A 21,089-nucleotide genomic window follows, 5' to 3' on the forward strand; every position below is an offset into this window, starting at 1 on the left:
GCGGAAATTTCCGCGATTTTCAACAAATTCCGCATTCTGCACACTAATTTCCACGTACTGCGTTCCGATGTGAAAATGTGATTTCCAGTCGAAAATGCGGAAATTTCCATTCCGCAGAATCGAAATGAGCATTCCTACAAACCGTTAATGAGAAAGTACTGTCAAAATGATTCTTAGTATTTTCTTGCTTGTTGGTGGCTTAAAACCAGACCAAGCCAATTTTCACAATTCTGATATGCCTTTGCCGAAGTTGACAGATTTTGAGCAATTTTTAGCCTCCCCAAACATACTTTGGAGATTTAATTATAGTAAATTTGTAATTTGCCCGTGTTTTTAAAAAATAAAATGCTTAAAAATTAAATTAAATAAAAAATATGTATATATATATATATATGTGTGTGTATATGTATATATATGTGTATATGTATATATATATATATATATATATATATATGTGTATATGTGTATATGTGTATATGTGTATATGTATATATATATATATATATATATATATATATATATATATATATATGTGTGTATATGTGTATATATATATATATATATATATATATATATATATATATATATATATATGTGTGTATATATATATATGTGTATATATATATATATATATATATATATATATATATATATATATATATATATGTGTGTGTGTGTATATATATATATATATATATATATATATATATATATATATATATATATATATATATATATATATATATAATTCAACCAAAAATAGGTAAATATCTCATATTGCAGCAGTACAATGATTATTCCACATGTTGCCTATGCAGAGATGTCAAAATTATGTACATTCATTTTTAAGGTTCATTGCAGGGGCACTAAATAGAGGTTGAAATTAGGATTTGAAGAGCGAAAAAGTGATAATTATGTGATCCTAGTGATCAGGAGCCAATCAAAATTGCTCCGCATTCATTCCAGAAGGTGTCGACGCATACATTTGAAATCGGTGCCGGTAGACTTGGGCGCAGAATACAGCCATTATATAGCTGATCCTGCTTCTGCACAAGTCCGGGCGTGTTAAATACTATTCCCCCTATTGCCGCCATGGATAGTGGGGGGAATGATATAATTCGTCTTCCAGCAATTGATGGAGGCCGAATTATTGTTTTTTTTTAAGCAACTTCGGCTCCGTCTTCGGACGACGTCGACGTTACTCACTGAGCGCCACTACAGATGTGATTCCTATAATAACCTATGGTGGCGCTGGCTGCACCCGAATCTAGCAGCGCTGAAAAGCACTGCTCCGGTGTCAGCTGTCAAAGTACACAAGAATGCCGGAGTAAAAGAGTACAATGTGTCAGAAACTAACATTCATTGACAGGACATAGATTTTAATATGCATGGTCCTGAAGTGGTTTTTAAAAGGCATTTTATTTAAAATGTGACAATATCACCAAGGAGAAAACTTAGGAGAAAAATTTAATTGAATTGGGTCCTGTGTCTACTACACATATGCTTTACATATTGTGTAGTAGCCCATGAATGGTTACTGCAGAATATAGCTATGCTGGCTGTAGTACAAGAATCCCAGATGCACAGGAGAGCGCCCCTATTCCCGCCTTCCCGATGAACCCACAGAGGCTTAGGGCCATAACAAGCGCAAATGTCTTATTCGCCATGTAATACAACCCCACTTTAGAACAGGTGTGGTTGTGGCCAAACTTGCCATGAGTGGGGGAATTATTTTGGCTGCACTGCTATGAAGGGTCCAAACACAAAAAAATCACTGTATTTTTTGGGGACTATAAGACCCACTTTTCCTCCCCCACAAGTAGGGGGGAAAAAATCACTGTTTCTTATAGTCCAAATGCAGGGAGTTCCTGACTTGCAAACACCTGAAAATACAGAACTCCAACCCGTCGCAATGCCGGGGGCTCCCTGTACTTCGCCCATGCAGAGGAGGACACAAGGGGCACAGAGGAGGACGCAAGGGGCACAGAGGAGGACGCAAGGGGCACAGAGGAGGACGCAAGGGGCACAGAGGAGGACGCAATTCATATATGATGATACGTCGTAAAACAAGAAGTATGAAGTGCATCCTCGCAGTATAATTTGCTCATATATTGTATATATGCAACAAAATAATTCCTGTTACATAACAAAGTAATATATAATCAAATGAGGATTAAAAATGGGTGTATTTACATGCTAGTGCTTAACATCATTGAACAAATGGAATGTATTGTTAATCTTGTTGAAGACACGTGAGCATATCATGCGCTGGTGTCCACCCCATATTCACATATTATCCTGTGTTATAGTTTATTGCTGCCACTTTCTTTTGGGTCAAAATCATCTGTGTTATTGATGAATATCACAATTACATGGTATTGTTCTAATAAATGTCCAGTGATTAGATCATTTCCAATATGTCTGGCAAAATTATTTTATAGAGTATATTGCCAGGTACCTGAAGTGAGAGGAATATGGGGGCTGCCATATTGATTTCCTTTTAACTACCTAACAAGCGTGACCGCGGCGGCAGCCCCAGGACCGTGTAATGCCAATTGGTGTCAAGTCCTGGGGCTGGCTACTGCAGGAGATTGGGCAGGCTGCTCTGTCTTCAGTCTCCCAGCAGTGATCGCCACTCAGACTGTTAGACAGCGAAACTGCTGTCTTTTATCCTCTGCGCAGGAGGATTGCTCTGGCCCTGCTGGGCCGATTTTCTGATTTTTTTTTTTTTCCTACACGCAGCTAGCACTTTGCTAGCTGCGTGTAGTACACGATCGCCGCCACTACCCGCCACGCCGAGCCGCCCCCTCAAGACCCCTGCTCAGCCTGGCCAATCAGTTCCAGGCAGCGCTGAGGGGTGGATCGGGATTCCCTCTGACGTCCTGACGTCCATGACGTCATCGCGATCGTCGCCATGGTGACGGGAAGCCAAGCAGGAAATCCCGTTCTGAACGGTATTTCCTGCTTGCGCAGATCGCCAGAGGCGATCGGAGAGGGTGGGGGGATGCCGCTGCTCGGCGGCCATCATGTAGCTAGTGCTAGGCTAGCTACATGATATAAAAAAAAGTGCTGCGCTGCCCCCTTGCCGACATAATTGAAATGGCAAGGGGGTTAACATGATACAGCACTGCGATCTACAGCAGTGCTGTACTGGGGACAGCGGTGTGACACGGCTGTCCCCCTGGGGCACGAGAGCGATCGCTGTGATAGGCTGGCCGAGGGAGGGAAGGTGGAAAAAAAAGCAATAAAAATACATAAATGTATTATAAAAACAAATATTTGTAAAAAAATAAACAATCAGACAAGTGATCCCTCCCCCCTGATTTTTCCCCACCAACAAAGCTTTGTTTTGGTGGGGAAAAAGGGGGGGGGGTCGCTTGGGTGGTGTGTTGTGTGGCCCTTTAAGTAAAAATGGCCTGGTCTTTAGGGGGGTTTAGCACTGTGGACCTAAAGTGGTTAAACAAGCAGAGGCGGATCTTGTATGAAGCAGCCCGAGTCTCACGATTCAGGTGGCTTCTGCCTAGGGGCCGGACCAGGTTAAAACAGGAAGTGCTGTGAAGCTGAGCTGAATGTTGAGCAGGAGAGTGAGGACTGAGGAGACGCGTGGCTAACCTCTCCGATGGCTCGCCATTCACAGAGGGAGATGAGGTCTGTGAAACAGACAGCACAGCAGCTAGCCTGGCAGAAGCAATGAGGAGGAGCCTCCACCTCTGCTGAAGGAGGGGGGGAGACTTGCCAAGAAAGATGCAACAGGAGGAGGGGGTGAATGTGCCGCTAAGCAAGCCAGGCCATTCAAGTGGCGGTGCAGTGTCTGAGATCAGTGACTGCTGTGCTGTGTGTACTGCAGCCGCCAGCCCGCCTCGTGCATGTCAGCATCTCGCTGTATCATTTGTGCAAGACCGTTCTGCACATGTGCGGTCTGCAGTGAGACTGGCTGCTGCCTTCTGCCCGGCTCGACAAATTCCAATTTGGAGAGAGAAAGGATCGATCGGAGACTTGACTGAGAGGGGCGTCCTAACAATGTTTGCTTAAAGGCAGTAAACTGTCCAGAACCGACCCAGTAAACCATGCAATAAACAAAAGTACCCTGTTTTGCTTATAGAACTACTGATTAGATTAATGTCCTTCATTGCTTAAAGTGAACCTCCAGACTGAAAATCTACTCAGCAGCACTGAAAAGGCTTATTGTTTCTTTAACGGTTTCACAGCATCAGAACTTTGTTTTTCTTATCCAAGCCTCATTTTTAGCAGCACAGAAGAAAACTGCCCAGGCATTTTTCCCCTGATGTTGTGCAAAGCAAATTTTTTCCCCTTAATTTTGAATTTGATATTTTAAGCCTAGCGCACACAGCTGGGATGGGTGATCAGGACACAGGACAGTTGGAACTGTGTCTCATGCTCCCAGTCACCTCCTTTCAACCAAAATATGGCTGCCCCCATGAAAAAGATGGCAGCCCCCATGAGATCACAAACATTTGCCTGTTCTTTCAAAACAGGGTGGCTAAGAGATTATATTACCTATCTATTATAATTAACATAACTAATGTCTCTTAATGACAGTATGTTTGTTTAGGCTGAAGTTCCCCTTTAAGGGCTCTCCCTTTTACATTGGAGACCAGGGTTTGAATCCTGACTAGGGTCAGTACCTATTCAGTAAGAAGTCCTTGGGCAAGACTCCCTAACACTGCAGGGTGGCCCCTTGAGCATGCCCTTAGTGGCTTTAGCTCTTGAGCGTTTTGAATCCAGCAGGAGAAAAGCACTATACAAATGTTAGGAGGATTATTGCGATGAGATAGACATGTGTATGTACAGTGCCTAGCACACAAATAACTGTGGTGGTCCTTTTTTTCTTTCTCTGCCTCAAAGAGTTAAATAGCAGGTATGTAAGTGGCTGGCTCAGTCCGGACTCAGACAGGAAGTGACCACAGTGTGACCCTCACTGATAAGAAATTCCAACTATAAAACACTTTCCTAGCAGAAAATAGCTTCTGTGAGCAAGAAAGAGATAAAAAGGGAAATTTCTTATCAGTGAGGGTCACACTGTAGTCACTTCCTGTCTGAGTCAGGACTGAGTCAGCTACTTACATACCTGCTATTTAACGCTTTCAGGCAGAGAAAGAAAAAAAGGAACACCACATAGTTATTAGTGTGCTAGGCACTGTACATACACATGTCTATCTCATCTTGTCACATGTCACTTTGGGTATCCTTTAAGAGCTGTGAGGCAGATTTGGCATTTCCTGAATTCTTTGCACACTTTTAAACGGACTCGCAGCTGCTTCATGGCTACCTGGAACTCTTGTTAGAGCCAGGAGCTTGAAAAAGAACTACAAACCTGTAAGTAAAACTTACAAACCTACAGCATGTGTAAATGTCTGTCTGCTTAACTGTTCTTGACATCTGTAAATTGGATTTTTATTCTAGAAGTACAGCCATATCCATCCTTTCAAATGGCCCTAAACTTCCAAAATCAAATTGTTGCCCAAAATCTCAATCCTCTATTACAGTAGCTTTTAAAACAAAGTATATTTAGGAGTGTTGCAGAGAAAAAAAGAACAGCATTGTAAGGAACTCACAGTCCATACCCACGACACCATTTTTGTGGCCACTTATTTTCATAAGTGACCTTTTTTTGTGACAAATTATCAGTTTTGGTGTTACTGTAAAACGTAAATTAAGTAAAATGAGTTAGCGACCTGCAACAATTGCAGACTTCATCAAACGTTGGATCGTTGACCAAAGGTCGTTCAGATGCCCATTGATTGCGGTGGACATTTTATCGTGATAATTTACCTTTAAAACATCATTTATGCCATTGTTACCGCAACTGTCGGTTGGGATTGGGGAATGCTAGTTTGTTGCCGCTGATCCCCAAGCCATCTTTATATGGCTACTTAGCTTAAGCAGTTACCCATTTCTAAGTTTGTTTCTTTTAACAATCCTCCAAATCAAACTTTATCTCTTCTTCCGTTTCATTTTTAAGACTTTACTTACACTTGAACACCGATAACTATACTTTGCAGCCGTTGCAACCAGGCTACATTTGTGATTGATGTTAGCCCGATTTCATTGCTCACTAATGACTATTACAGATTAATTCTGGGTAATGCAATAGTTATAACACACTGTACGTTACAATTATGAGGGTTAGGAAAAACAAAATAAATGTTTCTTTCAATAGCTCAATATGAATTAAAGCAAAAATTAATTTACCCACTGCACAACTCCCCCCCCCCCCCCCCCCCCCAAAAAAAAAAAATCTTTGTTGGCTTCGAAGTTGGAAACGGCCATTATTTACCACAATGCAATGAGGTTCATGGACGGGAAACTGTGAAGACCATGGCCATGACATCACACTGTATGAGGGGTATCACCACATTATCAGCAATACAAAGCTCCCTGTTCTATTTGAGACAAGATAGTTAGGTTGTGGGAAAGGGAGCATCAGCTACTGACTGGGTTGATGTTTAATCCTGGGTTAAAGTTTCTCTTTAAGTACCAGGAGAAGATGCCAAACTGGTCACATGACAACAGTTAAAGGTTTCAAATCATAATGCTTACTTTCCTAAAAATATTGTGCATTGACGGAGCATGAGCGATAAAAAAATAATACCTTAAGTTCAGCCTTGATTAAAACAATGTGCTGTAGTTTGACAGCTGGAACCTATGGAGTACCAAACGGGTTTACTCAGGAGAGATGAAAGGATGTTAATATATCCAGCCAGGATAAGAGGAGAGAGACAGTCGCTAACAGAAACTTTCACATCACAAGGGATTAACTAGGGGAGTGAAGAATGTTTCATTGTTAACTGGCAAAACAAGACATCCGGCAAGAAGCACTGAATGACAGCATGAGTCTTTGTAGCAGGCGTTACACACAATGAGCTGTGTCCCAACAAAATAAGTGAAAATTAGTGATGTACCTTTTTTGTTGAAAAAGAGAACACTTTCATACAGGTCAACTCCCCACTTCCAGGTTTGAACAAAATAAAACGTCCCGGCTCTATGTCAGGAGTTATGGTGCAGGGAGATAGGAATTTGTAAACACTCTGTACACCAAAGAGTGGTGGTTATACTCGGCACAATACTTATTTTATTTAATTCCTAAGTTATTTGTTTACTTCCATCATGGCAAAGACGTCAGGGGAGGGAAATACTGTCATTTGACATTGGAATTGGTAATCCCGAATGGAATGTCTTGATAGTGGAATCTCTAAGAAGTCAAGACTTGAGTTAACAACAAGCATGCCAAAAAAACATCTGCTTTGGTAGAAATGGTGTGGCTGACCAGCTAATGGTGGCAACCATAGTCCACAGGCATGCTTGCAAAACTGGCTTTGAAATGTAGTGAATTCAATGGTTTGGGCTACCTATGGTCATGCAGGAAGAAATGTTAATGTATCCAATCACCGTATTCCTTGAAATAAATTTATAGTAGTAATGAAGATTAAAGGTGCCCATAAACGATGCACTTTTTAGTGACCGATAGTATTTTTGATCAGATCATTCAAATCCTATTGCATGAAAACAGAGAAGCTGATGGTCCCAATCAATCTTGAACACTTGCATTATCGATTTGTTTTCTTCAAGGACACATCCTGGCTGTAAAAAGAAACTAGATCTACTTACCTGGCGCTTCCTCCAGCCCCTGGCAGCCTCTGTCCATTCCTGCAGCGTTGATCTTAGCCCGTCCCCTCCGTTACAGATTGTGACCTAGTCAGGTCAGCGGCTATTGTGCGAGGGCGTGGCTGTGCCGCTCGCAATCTCGCTCATGTGGCCTGGAGCATTTTGCGCAGGCGGGGAAGATGCCAACCTGGCAAGGTCGGCATTTGCAACAGAGGGAACTGGCTAGGAGCAGAGCTGCGGTGAGTGACAAATAGGCTGCCAGGGGCTGGCGGAGGCCCCAGGTAAGTAGATCTTGTTTTTTGTTCTGTTTTTTTTTTATTTTTTACTTCAGACCTGTCCTTTGAAGAAATGGTCATTCCGCTTGGCAGATTTTTTTTCATAGACGTCCTCATAACTGATGTGGTGTGGCTAGATTAAATATATTTTCTTTCCATCAATTTGAAAGATATTAAGTATGATCATTAATTAAAAATTGTACTATAGGAACCTTACAAAAAAAAAAAAAATTTCCAAAAATACTTCTTGCTTGTTCTGCCAAAAATACAGGAGCCAAAATAACTTAAACCTATCTCAGTCAGCTGCCTGTCATTTAGTTGGCAGATCGGTTATTAAGCAGCAGCTAGAGGTTTTGACAAGCTCAATTTTTATCCCTCCCTTGGGCAATGGAGATTAGCATGGTAGCAGCATTTTTTTAATCCTAACTATCCAACAGTGTATGAGATGCTACAGACCCTTAATCTCTCTCACTCATCCATGGTTGTTCTGAATCACGCAAACCATTCCCATCTGATCTCAGTGAGGGAGTGCGGAGCAGTGCTGAAGTTTATCATGAGTAATCACAAGTCTTGATCTCCTAGTTGTAACTTTATCCACACTTAAAATGTAGCAATCAGTCACTGGCCACCAAACAACCAGTTCTGGATGGTTTGGGCCATGATGCAATGGGACCAAAATCTGTCCAAGTACCTTTGCACTTTCTGTAACTGAGTAATCTAGGTGTGAAGATATTTGAGTGATGGAACTTGCCCAGTACCATGGCACAACTTGCATCCATGATGCTGAAACCCACCAACATATTTGCAGCTTGACTTTTAATGCGATAGGACCTGTTGCAGTTGCTGATGCTGTGCCAACTAATTTGGCAAAGGTCCTACAATCACACCACACTGGAGATTACACGTGGGGATAGCCTAGTAGAGCATAACACTATCCCGTTGCGTCGTGTCGACTGGTATTGAAAAGTCATAAAGCCAACATACATGAATTCCGGTGACCTTGTTGCAATCACCTGTCATCCCAGATTTTTGCCAAGGGTGCTCCAACTGGTCTCTTCTGTTACTGTTCCAGCTGCATCTCTTACTTTATCAATCTATATATAGCCAGCATAGCAGGCAAAGTACTGGAACGTAAAAAGCAATGTTTTGAGACAATAGCCATAATTTAACCTCCTTAGCGGTAACCCCGTGTGTGACACGGGGTAAGCCGCCGGAGGGTGCCGCTCAGGCCCTGCTGGGCCGATTTAAATAATTTTTTTTTTGCTGGATGCAGCTAGCACTTTGCTAGCTGCGCCAGCACCCCGATCGCCACCGCCGCGCGCCCAATCGCCGCTATCCGGTGCGGCGCGCGCCCCCCCCCCCAGACCCCTGCGCTGCCTGGCCAATCAGTGCCAGGCAGCGCCAAGGGGTGGATCGAGTCTCCCAATGACGTCCCGACGTCGCTGACGTCGGTGATATCATCCCGCCTCGTCGCCATGGCGACGGGGGAAGCCCTCCAGGAAATCCCGTTCTTTGAACGGGATTTCCTGATCGCCTATCGCCGGAGGCGATCGGCGGGGCTGGGGGGATGCCGCTGAGCAGCGGCTATCATGTAGCGAGCCCTGGGCTCGCTACATGATTTAAAAAAAAAATTAAAAAAAAACTGCTGCGCTGCCCCCTGGCAGTATTTTTCATACCGCCAAGGGGGTTAAGGAACGTTAAAAGGAGTCTGAAGCTAAAATGAAAAACAAAACCGATACTTACCTAAGAAGTGGGAAAGCTCTGGGTCCTATAGAGCCTTCCCGTTCCTCTCCTTGTCCCGTCTTTCCTGCGCTGGCTCCCCCATTAGTAGTCTCTTGGGCAGTGGCGTTACTGGCGTAACTACAATGCATGGGGCCCCCCAATGTTCATACCCCTTTCCTTTGCCTCCTATTGGTGCCCTTGTTGGTCTTGCGGCCCAGATATCACAAGGGTCATAAAACAAGCATGGCCATCATGATCTTCACAACCATAACAAGTGTAGCCACAAAAACACCTAATCAGAATTATATTAGGAAAGTAAGGTAGGGAGTCCGGGGGTCCTCCTGCAATCGCAGGTGCTGCTCCCCTCTAGTTATGCCCCTGCCATTGGGAACAATTTTCCACATTTTCTCTCAACAGGGGTTAGTTAGATCTTTTCAACAGAGACAGACTTGTCCAAAAAGTATTTTTTTTTTTGTTTCTTTTTTTTTTTTTTTTTTCTTTTTTGTAGCTTGGTCAGAAAGAGGAAACCTCACATTTTATTCCTCTTCTTCAATTCCATTTCCTAGTGACAGCCCAGACTTAAATGACAGCCAAGTCATAGCTCTTGTCACATGACAGAAAGTGAAAGGGAGGGAATCTCACTAATGGAGACATAGACAGCAGGAAACAACCCGGATGTGGACCCAGCCCATCCCACTTTATCTAAAACTGACCCAAACATTTGAAGTTGTGCTTTTAAGAATTTCTATTCAAAACTTGTATTACCTTATAGGGATGGTCGGAAATCAGATATGCCTGTTTCCGATTGTCTCATCAGTGGTACAAACTTGATTGTTCAGCCTTACCAAATCTATGTAATAAATGGGTAAACTGAGTAAAAATACTTTGAATGCATACTTTAGTCAGCCCATTATGTTGCATAGAAGTGGTAAGATTGTACAATCAAGAATGTATCATTAATAGATACCTCTAGGGTGCATACACACATCCAATTTTGATTAGCAAGTGATTGGCCAATTTCACTACTTCCATGTAGTATGAAAGCTTACAGTATTTACTGTGCATAATCTGTTCATTGTACTTAGTTTGTTGGCTCTCATATTACACGGACGTTGTAAAATTGCCCAGTCCTTGGTCAATCAAAATTGAATGTGTGTACGCACCCTAATCCTATTACTTATCACAGGCTTTTTACACAAGTGCTACTGAAGCCAAAATATCAGCACAACAGCCAGGCAAGTAGTAAACTGTAGTAGGGAATACATATGGCAGCCTCCACTATCCTCTCATTACCGATGTGTAGGCTGCCATATTTATTTCCTTTTAAACAATGCACATTGCCTGGCTGTCCTGCTCATCTTCTGCCTCTAATACTTTCAGCCATAGACCCGGAACAAGCACGCAGATCAGATATTTGGCTGGATTTGCCACAGCCTTGGTTCTGGGTTGTAATTCAGGCACTTCTGGTGCATGAAAGGAAATCTAATATGTCAGCCTCCATATCCCTCTCACTTCAAGTGTCCTTTAAAGTTCTCCAAGCATCTCCTACCTGTGACTGCAGATCTGCAATGGCCTTCTCGTAGCGGCTGTAGTCTCGCTTCTTATTATTCTGGGTCTTGTTTTTGTGCCAGTCCTGGATCTTCTTCTCCAGCTCCGCATTGGCCTCTTCAAGCGATCGCACCTTCTCCAAGTAGGAGGCGAGGCGGTCGTTTAGGTTCTGCATGGTATACTTGCCATTGCTGGACAGAAGACTGTCATTGAGGTAATCCTTGGTATAATCAGACATCCCCAAGCCTGAAGACAGCGAGCTAGACCTGGACATAGACAGCCTGCTTCCATTACCGATGCTGTAGTTGGAGGAGCTGTAGGACTCTCCTAAGCCTCCGTTGATAGAGGTAGAGGATGACTGGTACTTGCTAGAGTAGATGCTCATGGTCACATCAGCTGTAGATCTTTAACAAACATGAACTGTCAGCACGGCTGCTGTGTAGTAGAAGTGTATCTTTGCTAGTCTTTATGTCTTCCACTGTGGGCGTTGCCGAGCCGGGATTGTGTCATCTTATAAAGAGCGTTTTTCTCATTGCTCAATCCTGCACCTCGGTGTTGTTATTTTGAATAACAACTGAACCTCTCACTCACTCATTTTTTTTTTAACCCTCATTCACATTACACCGAGAAGGTGTGTCTGTGGTGGAGGAAGCTATACTAAGTTTCAGACTCTATTGTGATCAGGTAGCACAGCATCTGCCCAGCGTGCTCTGTAGGATAGGACTGCAAAGAATTCTACAGCAGCTCTCCACATTCTGAAATGCGATTACACTCTATCTCAGGCATTAACCTCTCCCTCCCTGCTGGGAACATAGTGGCTGTGGCTTTGTTCAAACAATCTTTAAAAGCGTTAGTGTATTTGGAGTCTGCAGCAAATATAAAAAAAAAATATATAAAAAAAACAGATACTGACCTTAGGAGTGGAAAGGCTCTGGGTCCTATAAAGCCTTCCTGTTCCTCTCCTGGTCCCGTCGTTCCTGCTCTGGCTCCCCCGTTGGCAGTCTCCGACCGGTTGGTCAGAAACTGGTCTCTTCTGCTGCAGGTGGGCTTCAGAAGTCTTCTGGAGGACTCGGGCTCTATACTGTGCTCTCGTGCATGCGCAGTACGGAGCCACCCGTCTTCCGGAGCCCTCGAGCTGACAAAGACTTCTGAAGCCTCCCATGGCAGGAGATTTAAACGGAGGATCCTGCGGGGTTACGAGGGGATGGGCAGATCTCTGCCGCAGCTTCAGAAGTCTTCGGGAGCCGGAATGCTCCCAAAGATGGGCCGCTCGGTACTGCGCATATGCGAGCATGGTGGAGCATGCCCAGTATGGAGCCTGAGTGCTCCCAAAGACTTCTGAAACTTTCTGCGGCGGGAGATTTGAACTGGGGATCCAGCACTAGAATGCGCATTAGGACCCAGAGCCTTCCCTTTCCTTTTGTAAGTGTCTGTTTTTTGTTTTGTTTTTTAAATCTTGCTTCAGATTTACTTCAAAGCAAACCTTAAGTGTGTTTCCTTATTTTTTAACTATAAACCATTCAAAATCTTACTCACAACTTGGTCGGCTGTATTTTTCGCGTCTGTACGAGGCCCCCTCTGAACCTCTGGTTCACTCTCTGACTCCCTCGGTCAGAGAAACTGGTAACAGGAAGCGGCAAAGTTATAGCCTCATAAAATGTCATAGATGTCAAAATCTGCCCTTCTTCAGCCCAACTGCTGTTTGCAACCGGCACAACCAAGAACCTGTAGTATGTGCGCACTCGTATGCTCTCTGGAGCCGTGACCAGCCGTGACCCGGAAATACTTACAGGGGATGCAGCCATTTTAGGCATTTTAAAAACGTTTAAATAGAGAGCAAAATAGTGGTTGTAAGTGGCCCAATATACTGGGCATAACTTGAGGGACCGTGCTATGTATTATTTTTTTTATTCTATTTCTGCTTCAGATTTGCTTTAAGTGTACTTAAACTTTTTCTTTAATATATACATTTTTTAAGGTGCTTATACAGAAAGGAAGCTAGCTACAAAGTGTACGGATCCCTGTTTGAAAAAAATGTGCTTCCAAAATTTTCCATTAGCTCCTATAGTGCCCCGCAACCCTAACCCCTCCTTCCTCTTCCCCGCTGTAATTTGTATTTATGTACTCATTGTCATGCCTGTGCTGTTTTTACTTTCTAGCCAGCCGGGAGATAGTGTTGTCTTCATCATGTTAGTAAAAACTATCTTAAAGGGGGCTTCTAACACCATGCGTTAGGACATCTTGGCACCTGCATAGCACTTCATAGTGCCTGACTTGGGTGCCACCATAGACCGTAATGTTGCTATAGCGGCGCAGGGGGAATTTCTCCTAAAATCACTGTAATTAGGGCGCTCGCAATAGCCGGACCTTGAAGTTTGCGTCGGGAGGGACAAAGTAGGATAACAGTAGAAGAATATATTTGTGACATTCCCATACATTGTCTAGTGCAGGGAGAGGCATATCTCTGCTTATCCCTGCACCCAACTAAGCATCGCTGGCATCATACTTAGGCCTGGTTCACTCTTGCGTTTGCAGCCCAAACGGTCAGTTGAAACAGATCCATTGAAGTCCGTTCCGGTCCGGCTCCCTTCCGGTTCCGTTTCTGTTCCATTTGTATCCGGTTTTTCATACGTTCTGCATATGTTTTAGATCAGTTTCCATTTTTCAAAGAGATATATACGTGGGGTCTAGAAGGTGTGGAAATGCACTGCCGTCATTGTTGGAGAGAGCCTACTGTGTGGACGTCATCGTTGGAGACAGAGACTGCTGTGAGGACCATGGATCCAGTTTATTTATACAGCTTCAGGCTTAGAATAGCATCGTTCCTGATATTTACCTACTACTATGTGGGACGTAAGCGTGCTACTCGCAGGAGAACGTGGGTGCACTATCTACTAATGAAAAGGGGAAGGGACAGTTCCAGGCGCTGTACCGGGACCTTAGACGACACCCAGAAAAGTTCTACAGCTACTGCCGGAAGTGTCCATAGTACCCCTGTAAGTATCCATACCTAAACAACCCACCCCCACAACCCCTTTATCCATACCTAAACACCTCACCCTAACTCCTTTTTTATAGGCAGTGTGTTGTCAACTTCCGTTTTCCATTTGTTCCTTTTGAGCTGCAAGTTCAGGAAAAATAGGGGCTGCAGCATTTTTCCAGACTGGCCGCCGGAACGTAAGATCTGGAAGGAAACTGATCCAGTGGGATGGACGTATGTGTACGGACCCATAGGTTATCATTGGATCCAATCTTGTCCGTTCCGTTTGTACAGTATACGTTCCGGATCCAGTCCGGAAAAAAATGCAAGTGTGAACCGGGCCTTACGTTTAACATCAGGTCATACAATTATACAAAAACCATGCAAAAAGCATAAAAAAGCATACATCATGGGGCCAAACCAATAAAGCTTTGATTGAGCCCAACCAGCATCCGCACTGATTGGGCACTGCATATACCTTTCCCCCTCCTCTCCTTTTTAATTCCCACAGTTGGGGGAACCCATTTGCCCGTGGGTCATATAACAAGAGTGGCCACAATAATACTCATCTTGGAGCATGGAAGCCTGTATCCAAGGGTGGAAGGGTAAGCAGTTTTGCCCTCCCCCACACAACTTGGGCCTCTTTTGCATGTTGCAGGTGACTCCCACTATTTTTATGCCTCTGCCTAAAATCCTTTACCGATATGCAGTAAGGAGCCACAAGAACAGCAAAGCAACATATGAGCAGATTAACTGGCTCTAAAATGCTCCCTCTCCCCCATTAGCTCTCATACAAGTTAGGGACCCAATTCATAACCACCCTATTTCCCCCCAGCTGCTGCATAAGCTCAGATGTGATTCAGTGTACACAGCATCAATACAGCCTTATAGGTCCACTTTAAAAAAGGGCTAAAATCAATTATGCAAATGAACTGCATTATTGATCAGCGCCTAATCTAAGTAATTTTAACCAAACTTAAGTACAAGCACAATGCCTCTTTAATTACGGAGTTCTTGCACTCAAAGGAATATGGAGGCTGCCATCTTTGCTTTTCTTTTTCCTATAAAAATCATATTTCCTGGTTTGTAATGTTGATGATTTGTTGTCTAGTGTTTCAATCAAAAACAATTATATGGCATTTGCAAGAACTAGATGGGCCGAACGGTTTCAGGTGAACTTCGGTGGTTCGCGTTCGCCTGGACCAAGCGAACTTTTGTGGAAGTTCGATTCGCCCCATAATGCACTATGAGGGTCAACTTTGACCCTCTGCATCACAGTCAGCAGGCACATTGTAGCCATGCAGGCTACACTAAGCCCTGGAGCCCCCCCCCCCTTATATAAGGCAGGCTCCGGCGGCCATTAGCCTCACTCGTGTGCCTGCTAGAGACAGACTAGGGACAGCTGCTGCAGACTTGTTCTTCTAGGGACAGATTAGTTAGGTACTTGGCTGCTTAGCTTGCTCCTGGCTGATTATTATTGCTTTTATAGCACCCCTCAACAGCTCTTTTCAGAGCTCATCCTGTACTTTTTTTTTTCCTGTGTGTCAAACTGACACTTTTGTTGCATGCACAGCCTTGCTAATTCATAGTGTGTGTGCCACTGCCAGCAGCCCAGCACATTCAGTGACTACCTGTGTGTGTGACAGGGAGCTGCACATTGTACTAACCAGTACTGCATATACCCAGTACCTGTTGTGTTTACTTAACCCACCTCATCACTGCATATACCTAACTTTGTGTTGAGTGAACCCACCTCACTGCATCTAAATACCTTTACTGTTCAGTGAACCCAGCTCACTGCATCGAACTACCTGTTGGGTTGAGTGAACCCAGCTCACTGCATTTACCTAGCATCCCCCCGAGATGGACAAAATAGACAAACAAGGTAGAGGAAGAGGTAGAGGCAGACCCAGAGGAAGGCCACCAGGCACCGGCAGGTCTGTGCGAGGTGGTGTTGCTGTGATTTCGTGCGGACCTGGCCCAAAATACAGTGCTCAGAAGAAGGCACGTGTCATCACTTCCCAAAATTGTGAGGACGTGGTTGAGTATGTAACACAGAACACCTCATCTCCCGCAGCCACCAGCGCTACAACAAGCACCACATCCGCTGCATTTGACACTTCGCATAAGTTATTTGGTGGTAGTGGTGAAATCACTGATTCCCAGCCACTACTGCAACAACAAGAAGGTGCAGGTACGCCACCTCATACGTCTGAGATAGGTGGCGATAGTATGGACTTGGTACAGTTGAGGTGTCTGACGAAAGCGAAGCTGGGCAGGAGGATTATGATGAGGATTATACGGATGCCTTGTATGTTCCCAGTAGAGGAGATGACCAGGTGGACAGTTCAGAGGGGGAGTCAGAGAGGAGTGGGAGGAGACTACTCCATGATAGAAGCAGAGGGAACTCGTCCTCAGAAACAGCTGGGGGCAGTGTCCGGCGCCATGTATTGCCAGCTATGGACAGCAAGCCAACATGCCCTTCAACGTCAGCTGCTGATGCCACCGTAGCGCCATCACCCCAGGGGGGCTCAGCAGTTTGGAAATTTAACATGTGTGTCTCAGATCAGCGCAAAGCCATCTGTTGTCTCTGCCAGCAAAAATTGAGCCATGGAAAGGCCAACTCTCACGTAGGGACAAGTGCCTTACGAAGGCACCTGGAGAGAAGGCACAAACAGCTATGGCAAGAACACCTGAGGAAGAGCAGCACCCAAAAGACAAGCCACCCTCCTTCTCCTCTTCCTCCTTCAGGTGCATCGTCTTCATCCGCTTTCTCCCTTGCACCTTTACAGCCACCCTCCTCCACACCGCCTCTTCCCTTGAGCGGTTCCTTCTCCTCTGCCCACAGCAGTACCCAGCTGTCCGTAAAGGAAGTATTTGAGCGTAAGAAGCAAATGTCTGCCAGTCACCCTCTTGCTCAGCATCTGACAGCTTGCATGGCGGAACTATTAGCTCTCCAGCTATTACCATACAAGCTGGTGGAGTCAGAGGCTTTCCGTAAATTTGATGCCATTGGGACACCGCAGTGGAAGATACCAGGCCACACTTATTTTTCACGAAAGGCCATACCCAAACTGCACCGTGCAGTTGAGAGGCTAGTGGTGTCATCTATTGTGAACAGCGTTGGGTCAAGGATCCACCTGACCTCGGATGCCTGGTCTGCCAAGCACGGGCAGGGCCGCTACATTACGTACACAGCCCATTGGGTCAACCTGGTGACCGATGGCAGCAAGCAGGGAGTACGTGGCTGCGCAGCGGACAGACTTGTCACACCTCCACGGCTTGCAGGCAGGCCTCCTGCCACCTCCTCTCCGCCTGCTACCACCTCTTCGCTGTCATCATCCTCCTCCTCCTCCTTGGCTGGTGCCGCAATCTCCTCTCCTACTACACAGCCCCCACACCTCAGGGCCTATGCTGCATGCCAGGTACGACGGTGTCACTCAGTGTTAGACATGTCTTGCCTCAAAGCGGAGAGTCACACTGGAGCAGCTCTCCTGGCTGCTCTTAACAAACAGGTGGATCAATGGCTGACCCCGCACAAGCTTGAGATCGGCAACGTGGTGTGTGACAATGGCAGCAATATCATTTCCGCGTTGAATTTGGGAAAGCTGACACACGTACCCTGCATGGCACATGTGCTGAAGCTGGTCGTGCAAATATTTGTGTCCAAGTACCCAGGCTTAGAGGACGTCCTGAAGCAGGCCAGGAAGTTGTGTGGGCATTTCAGGTGCTCTTACAAGGCCATGGCACGCTTTGCGGACATTCAGCGTAGAAACAACTTGCCGGTGAGACGCCTGATTTGCGATAGCCCGACTCGCTGGAATTCCACGCTACTGATGCAGTGCTGGTCGTAATGGAGAAAGCTACGCTTACGGATCATTACGCGTAATTTTACGCTATTACGCATTACGAAATTACGCTTACGGCATAGACATTCAATTTCGGTACATGTCTATAATTACGCATAGCACTTACGCAATTACGCGTAAGTATACCGTAATTCAGGTTATTACGTTATAGGGTTACGCGTAAAATCCTACTAGCAATTAATGCGTAAGGTCATGCTGCCAAGCGGAAAAGTTGACGCATGGATCAATGTTAGGTAGCCGCCGACTTTAAGGGTTAATAGCAAAGCCCCCTTAAGTGCTAAGAGCCTCAAATTTGGAGAATATATTAAGGAGATCAGAAGGAATAAGAGGAAAAAAAATTTTTTTCAAAAAGACCTTATAGTTTTTGAGAAAATCGATGTTAAAGTTTCAAAGGAAAAATATATACATTTAAAAACCCGCCGACTTTAACGGTTAATAGCAAAGCCTGCTTAAAATTTAGGAACACCAAATTCACAGGGTATATTAAGGGGATCAGTGGGAATAAGAGGAAAAAAATTTTTTTCAAAAAGACCTTATAGTTTTTGAGAAAATCGATTTTTAAGTTTCAAGGGCGAAAATGTCTTTTAAATGCGGAAAATGTCCGTTTTTTTTGCACAGGTAACAATAGTGTTTTATTTTCATAGATTCCCCCAAGTGGGAAGAGTTTTACTTACTTCGTTCTGAGTGTGGGAAATATAAAAAAAAAACGACGTGGGGTCCCCCCTCCCAGACCTCTTTAACCCCTTGTCCCCCATGCAGACTGGGATAGCCAGAATGCGGAGCACCGGCCGCGTGGGGCTCCGCACCCTGACTATACCAGCCCGCATGGTCCATGGATTGGGGGGTCTCGGAAGGGGAGGGGCAGCCAAGCTTTCCCCTCCCCCTCCGAGCCCTTGTCCAATCCAAGGACAAGGGGCTCTTCTCCACCTCCGATGGGCGGTGGAGGTGGAGGCCGCGATTTCCTGGGGAGGGGTTCATGGTGGCATCTGGGAGTCCCCTTTAAAAAGGGGTCCCCCAGATGCCCACCCCCCTCCCAGGAGAAATGAGTATAGAGGTACTTGTAGTAACCCTTACCCATTTCCTTTAAGAGTTAAAAGTAAATAAACACACAAACACATAGAAAAAGTGTTTTAATTGAACAAAAAACATAACCACGAAAAAAGTCCTTTAATATTCTTAATTAACCATTAATACTTACCTGTCCCTTTAAAAGCCAGTTCCCACGCAATATCCTCAGAAATATACTAATCAGTTACAATGTAACAAAGTTATTACAATGTAACAACTTTGTTACTTTGTAACACCACCGCACCCGACGTCACTCGCCGCTCACCCGCCGGCCGCCGCATACACGCTAGTCCCCGCCGGCTCCCGCCGTCCACTCCGCCCACACCTGTCACTCATATACATGCTGGCACCCATGGGTGCCAGCATGTATATAGGTGACATGTGGGAGAGGCGGGGAGGGCAGCGGAGCCGGCGGGGACTTAGCGTCCCTTCACTCGACAGAGCTCTGAGCTATATTAGCTCAGAGCTCTCGAAAGCATCTTTGTATTTGGGCTCCAAGGAGCCCCATTGGTCCTTAGCAGACCAATGGGGTTCCTTCAAATCAGAAGGAACCCCATTGGTCTGCTAAGGACCAATGGGGCTCCTTGGAGCCCAAATACAAAGAGGCTTAGAGAGCTCTGAGCTATAGCTCAGAGCTCTGTCGGGTCCTGCAGCACAGATGCGGCGGCGGCGGTAAGTGACGTCGGGTGCGGCGTAGTTACAATGTAACAAAGTTGTTACATTGTAATAACTTTGTTACATTGTAACTGATTAGTATATTTCCGAGGATATTGCGTGGGAACTGGCTTTTAAAGGGACAGGTAAGTATTAATAGTTAATTAAGAATATTAAAGGACTTTTTTCGTGGTTATGTTTTTTGTTCAATTAAAATACTTTTTCTATGTGTTTGTGTGTTTATTTACTTTTAACTCTTAAAGGAAATGGGTAAGGGGTACTACAAGTACCTCTATACTCATTTCTCCTGGGAGGGGGGTGGGCATCTGGGGGACCCCTTTTTAAAGGGGACTCCCAGATGCCACCATGAACCCCTCCCCAGGAAATCGCGGCCTCCACCTCCACCGCCCATCGGAGGTGGAGAAGAGCCCCTTGTCCTTGGATTGGACAAGGGCTCGGAGGGGGAGGGGAAAGCTTGGCTGCCCCTCCCCTTCCGAGACCCCAATCCATGGACCATGCGGGCTGGTATAGTCAGGGTGCGGAGCCCCACGCGGCCGGTGCTCCGCATTCTGGCTATCCCAGTCTGCATGGGGGACAAGGGGTTAAAGAGGTCTGGGAGGGGGGACCCCACGTCGTTTTTTTTTTATATTTCCCACACTCAGAACGAAGTAAGTAAAACTCTTCCCACTTGGGGGAATCTATGAAAATAAAACACTATTGTTACCTGTGCAAAAAAAACGGACATTTTCCGCATTTAAAAGACATTTTCGCCCTTGAAACTTAAAAATCGATTTTCTCAAAAACTATAAGGTCTTTTTGAAAAAAAAAATTTCCTCTTATTCCCACTGATCCCCTTAACCACCCTGGCGTTCTGATTAAATCGCCAGGGTGGCTGCGGGAGGGTTTTTTTTAAATAAAAAAAAAACTATTTCATGCAGCCAACTGAAAGTTGGCTGCATGAAAGCCCACTAGAGGGCGCTCCGGAGGCGATCTTCCGATCGCCTCCGGCGCCCAGAATAAACAAGGAAGGCCGCAATGAGCGGCCTTCCTTGTTTTGCTTATATCGTCGCCATAGCGACGAGCGGAGTGACGTCATCAACGTCAGCCGACGTCCTGACGTCAGCCGCCTCCGATCCAGCCCTTAGCGCTGGCCGGAACTTTTTGTTCCGGCTACGCTGGGCTCAGGCGGCTGGGGGGACCCTCTTTCGCCGCTGCTCGCAGCGAATCGCCGCAGAGCGGCGGCGATCAGGCAGCACACGCGGCTGGCAAAGTGCCGGCTGCGTGTGCTGCTTTTTATTTCATTCAAATCGGCCCAGCAGGGCCTGAGCGGCAGCCGCTTGCGGTGTT

At 45.3% G+C, this 21,089-nt stretch overlaps 1 protein-coding gene across 1 annotated transcript in view; it reads right to left on the reverse strand.

The window, feature by feature from the left end:
- Positions 1–11,718, reverse strand: part of LOC137541904 (keratin, type I cytoskeletal 42-like) — a 92,212-nt gene extending 80,494 nt beyond the window's left edge. Inside the window, exon 1 of the mRNA XM_068263479.1 lies at positions 11,173–11,718. Within this exon, the coding sequence (XP_068119580.1) occupies positions 11,173–11,556 (384 nt within the window). The 5' untranslated portion in view covers positions 11,557–11,718. The remainder of the gene's footprint in view (positions 1–11,172) is intronic.
- Positions 11,719–21,089: the final 9,371 nt, after the last annotated feature.

This window comes from Hyperolius riggenbachi, chromosome 12 (genome assembly GCF_040937935.1).
Source record: "Hyperolius riggenbachi isolate aHypRig1 chromosome 12, aHypRig1.pri, whole genome shotgun sequence".
In the NCBI taxonomy this organism is placed as follows: domain Eukaryota; kingdom Metazoa; phylum Chordata; class Amphibia; order Anura; family Hyperoliidae; genus Hyperolius; species Hyperolius riggenbachi.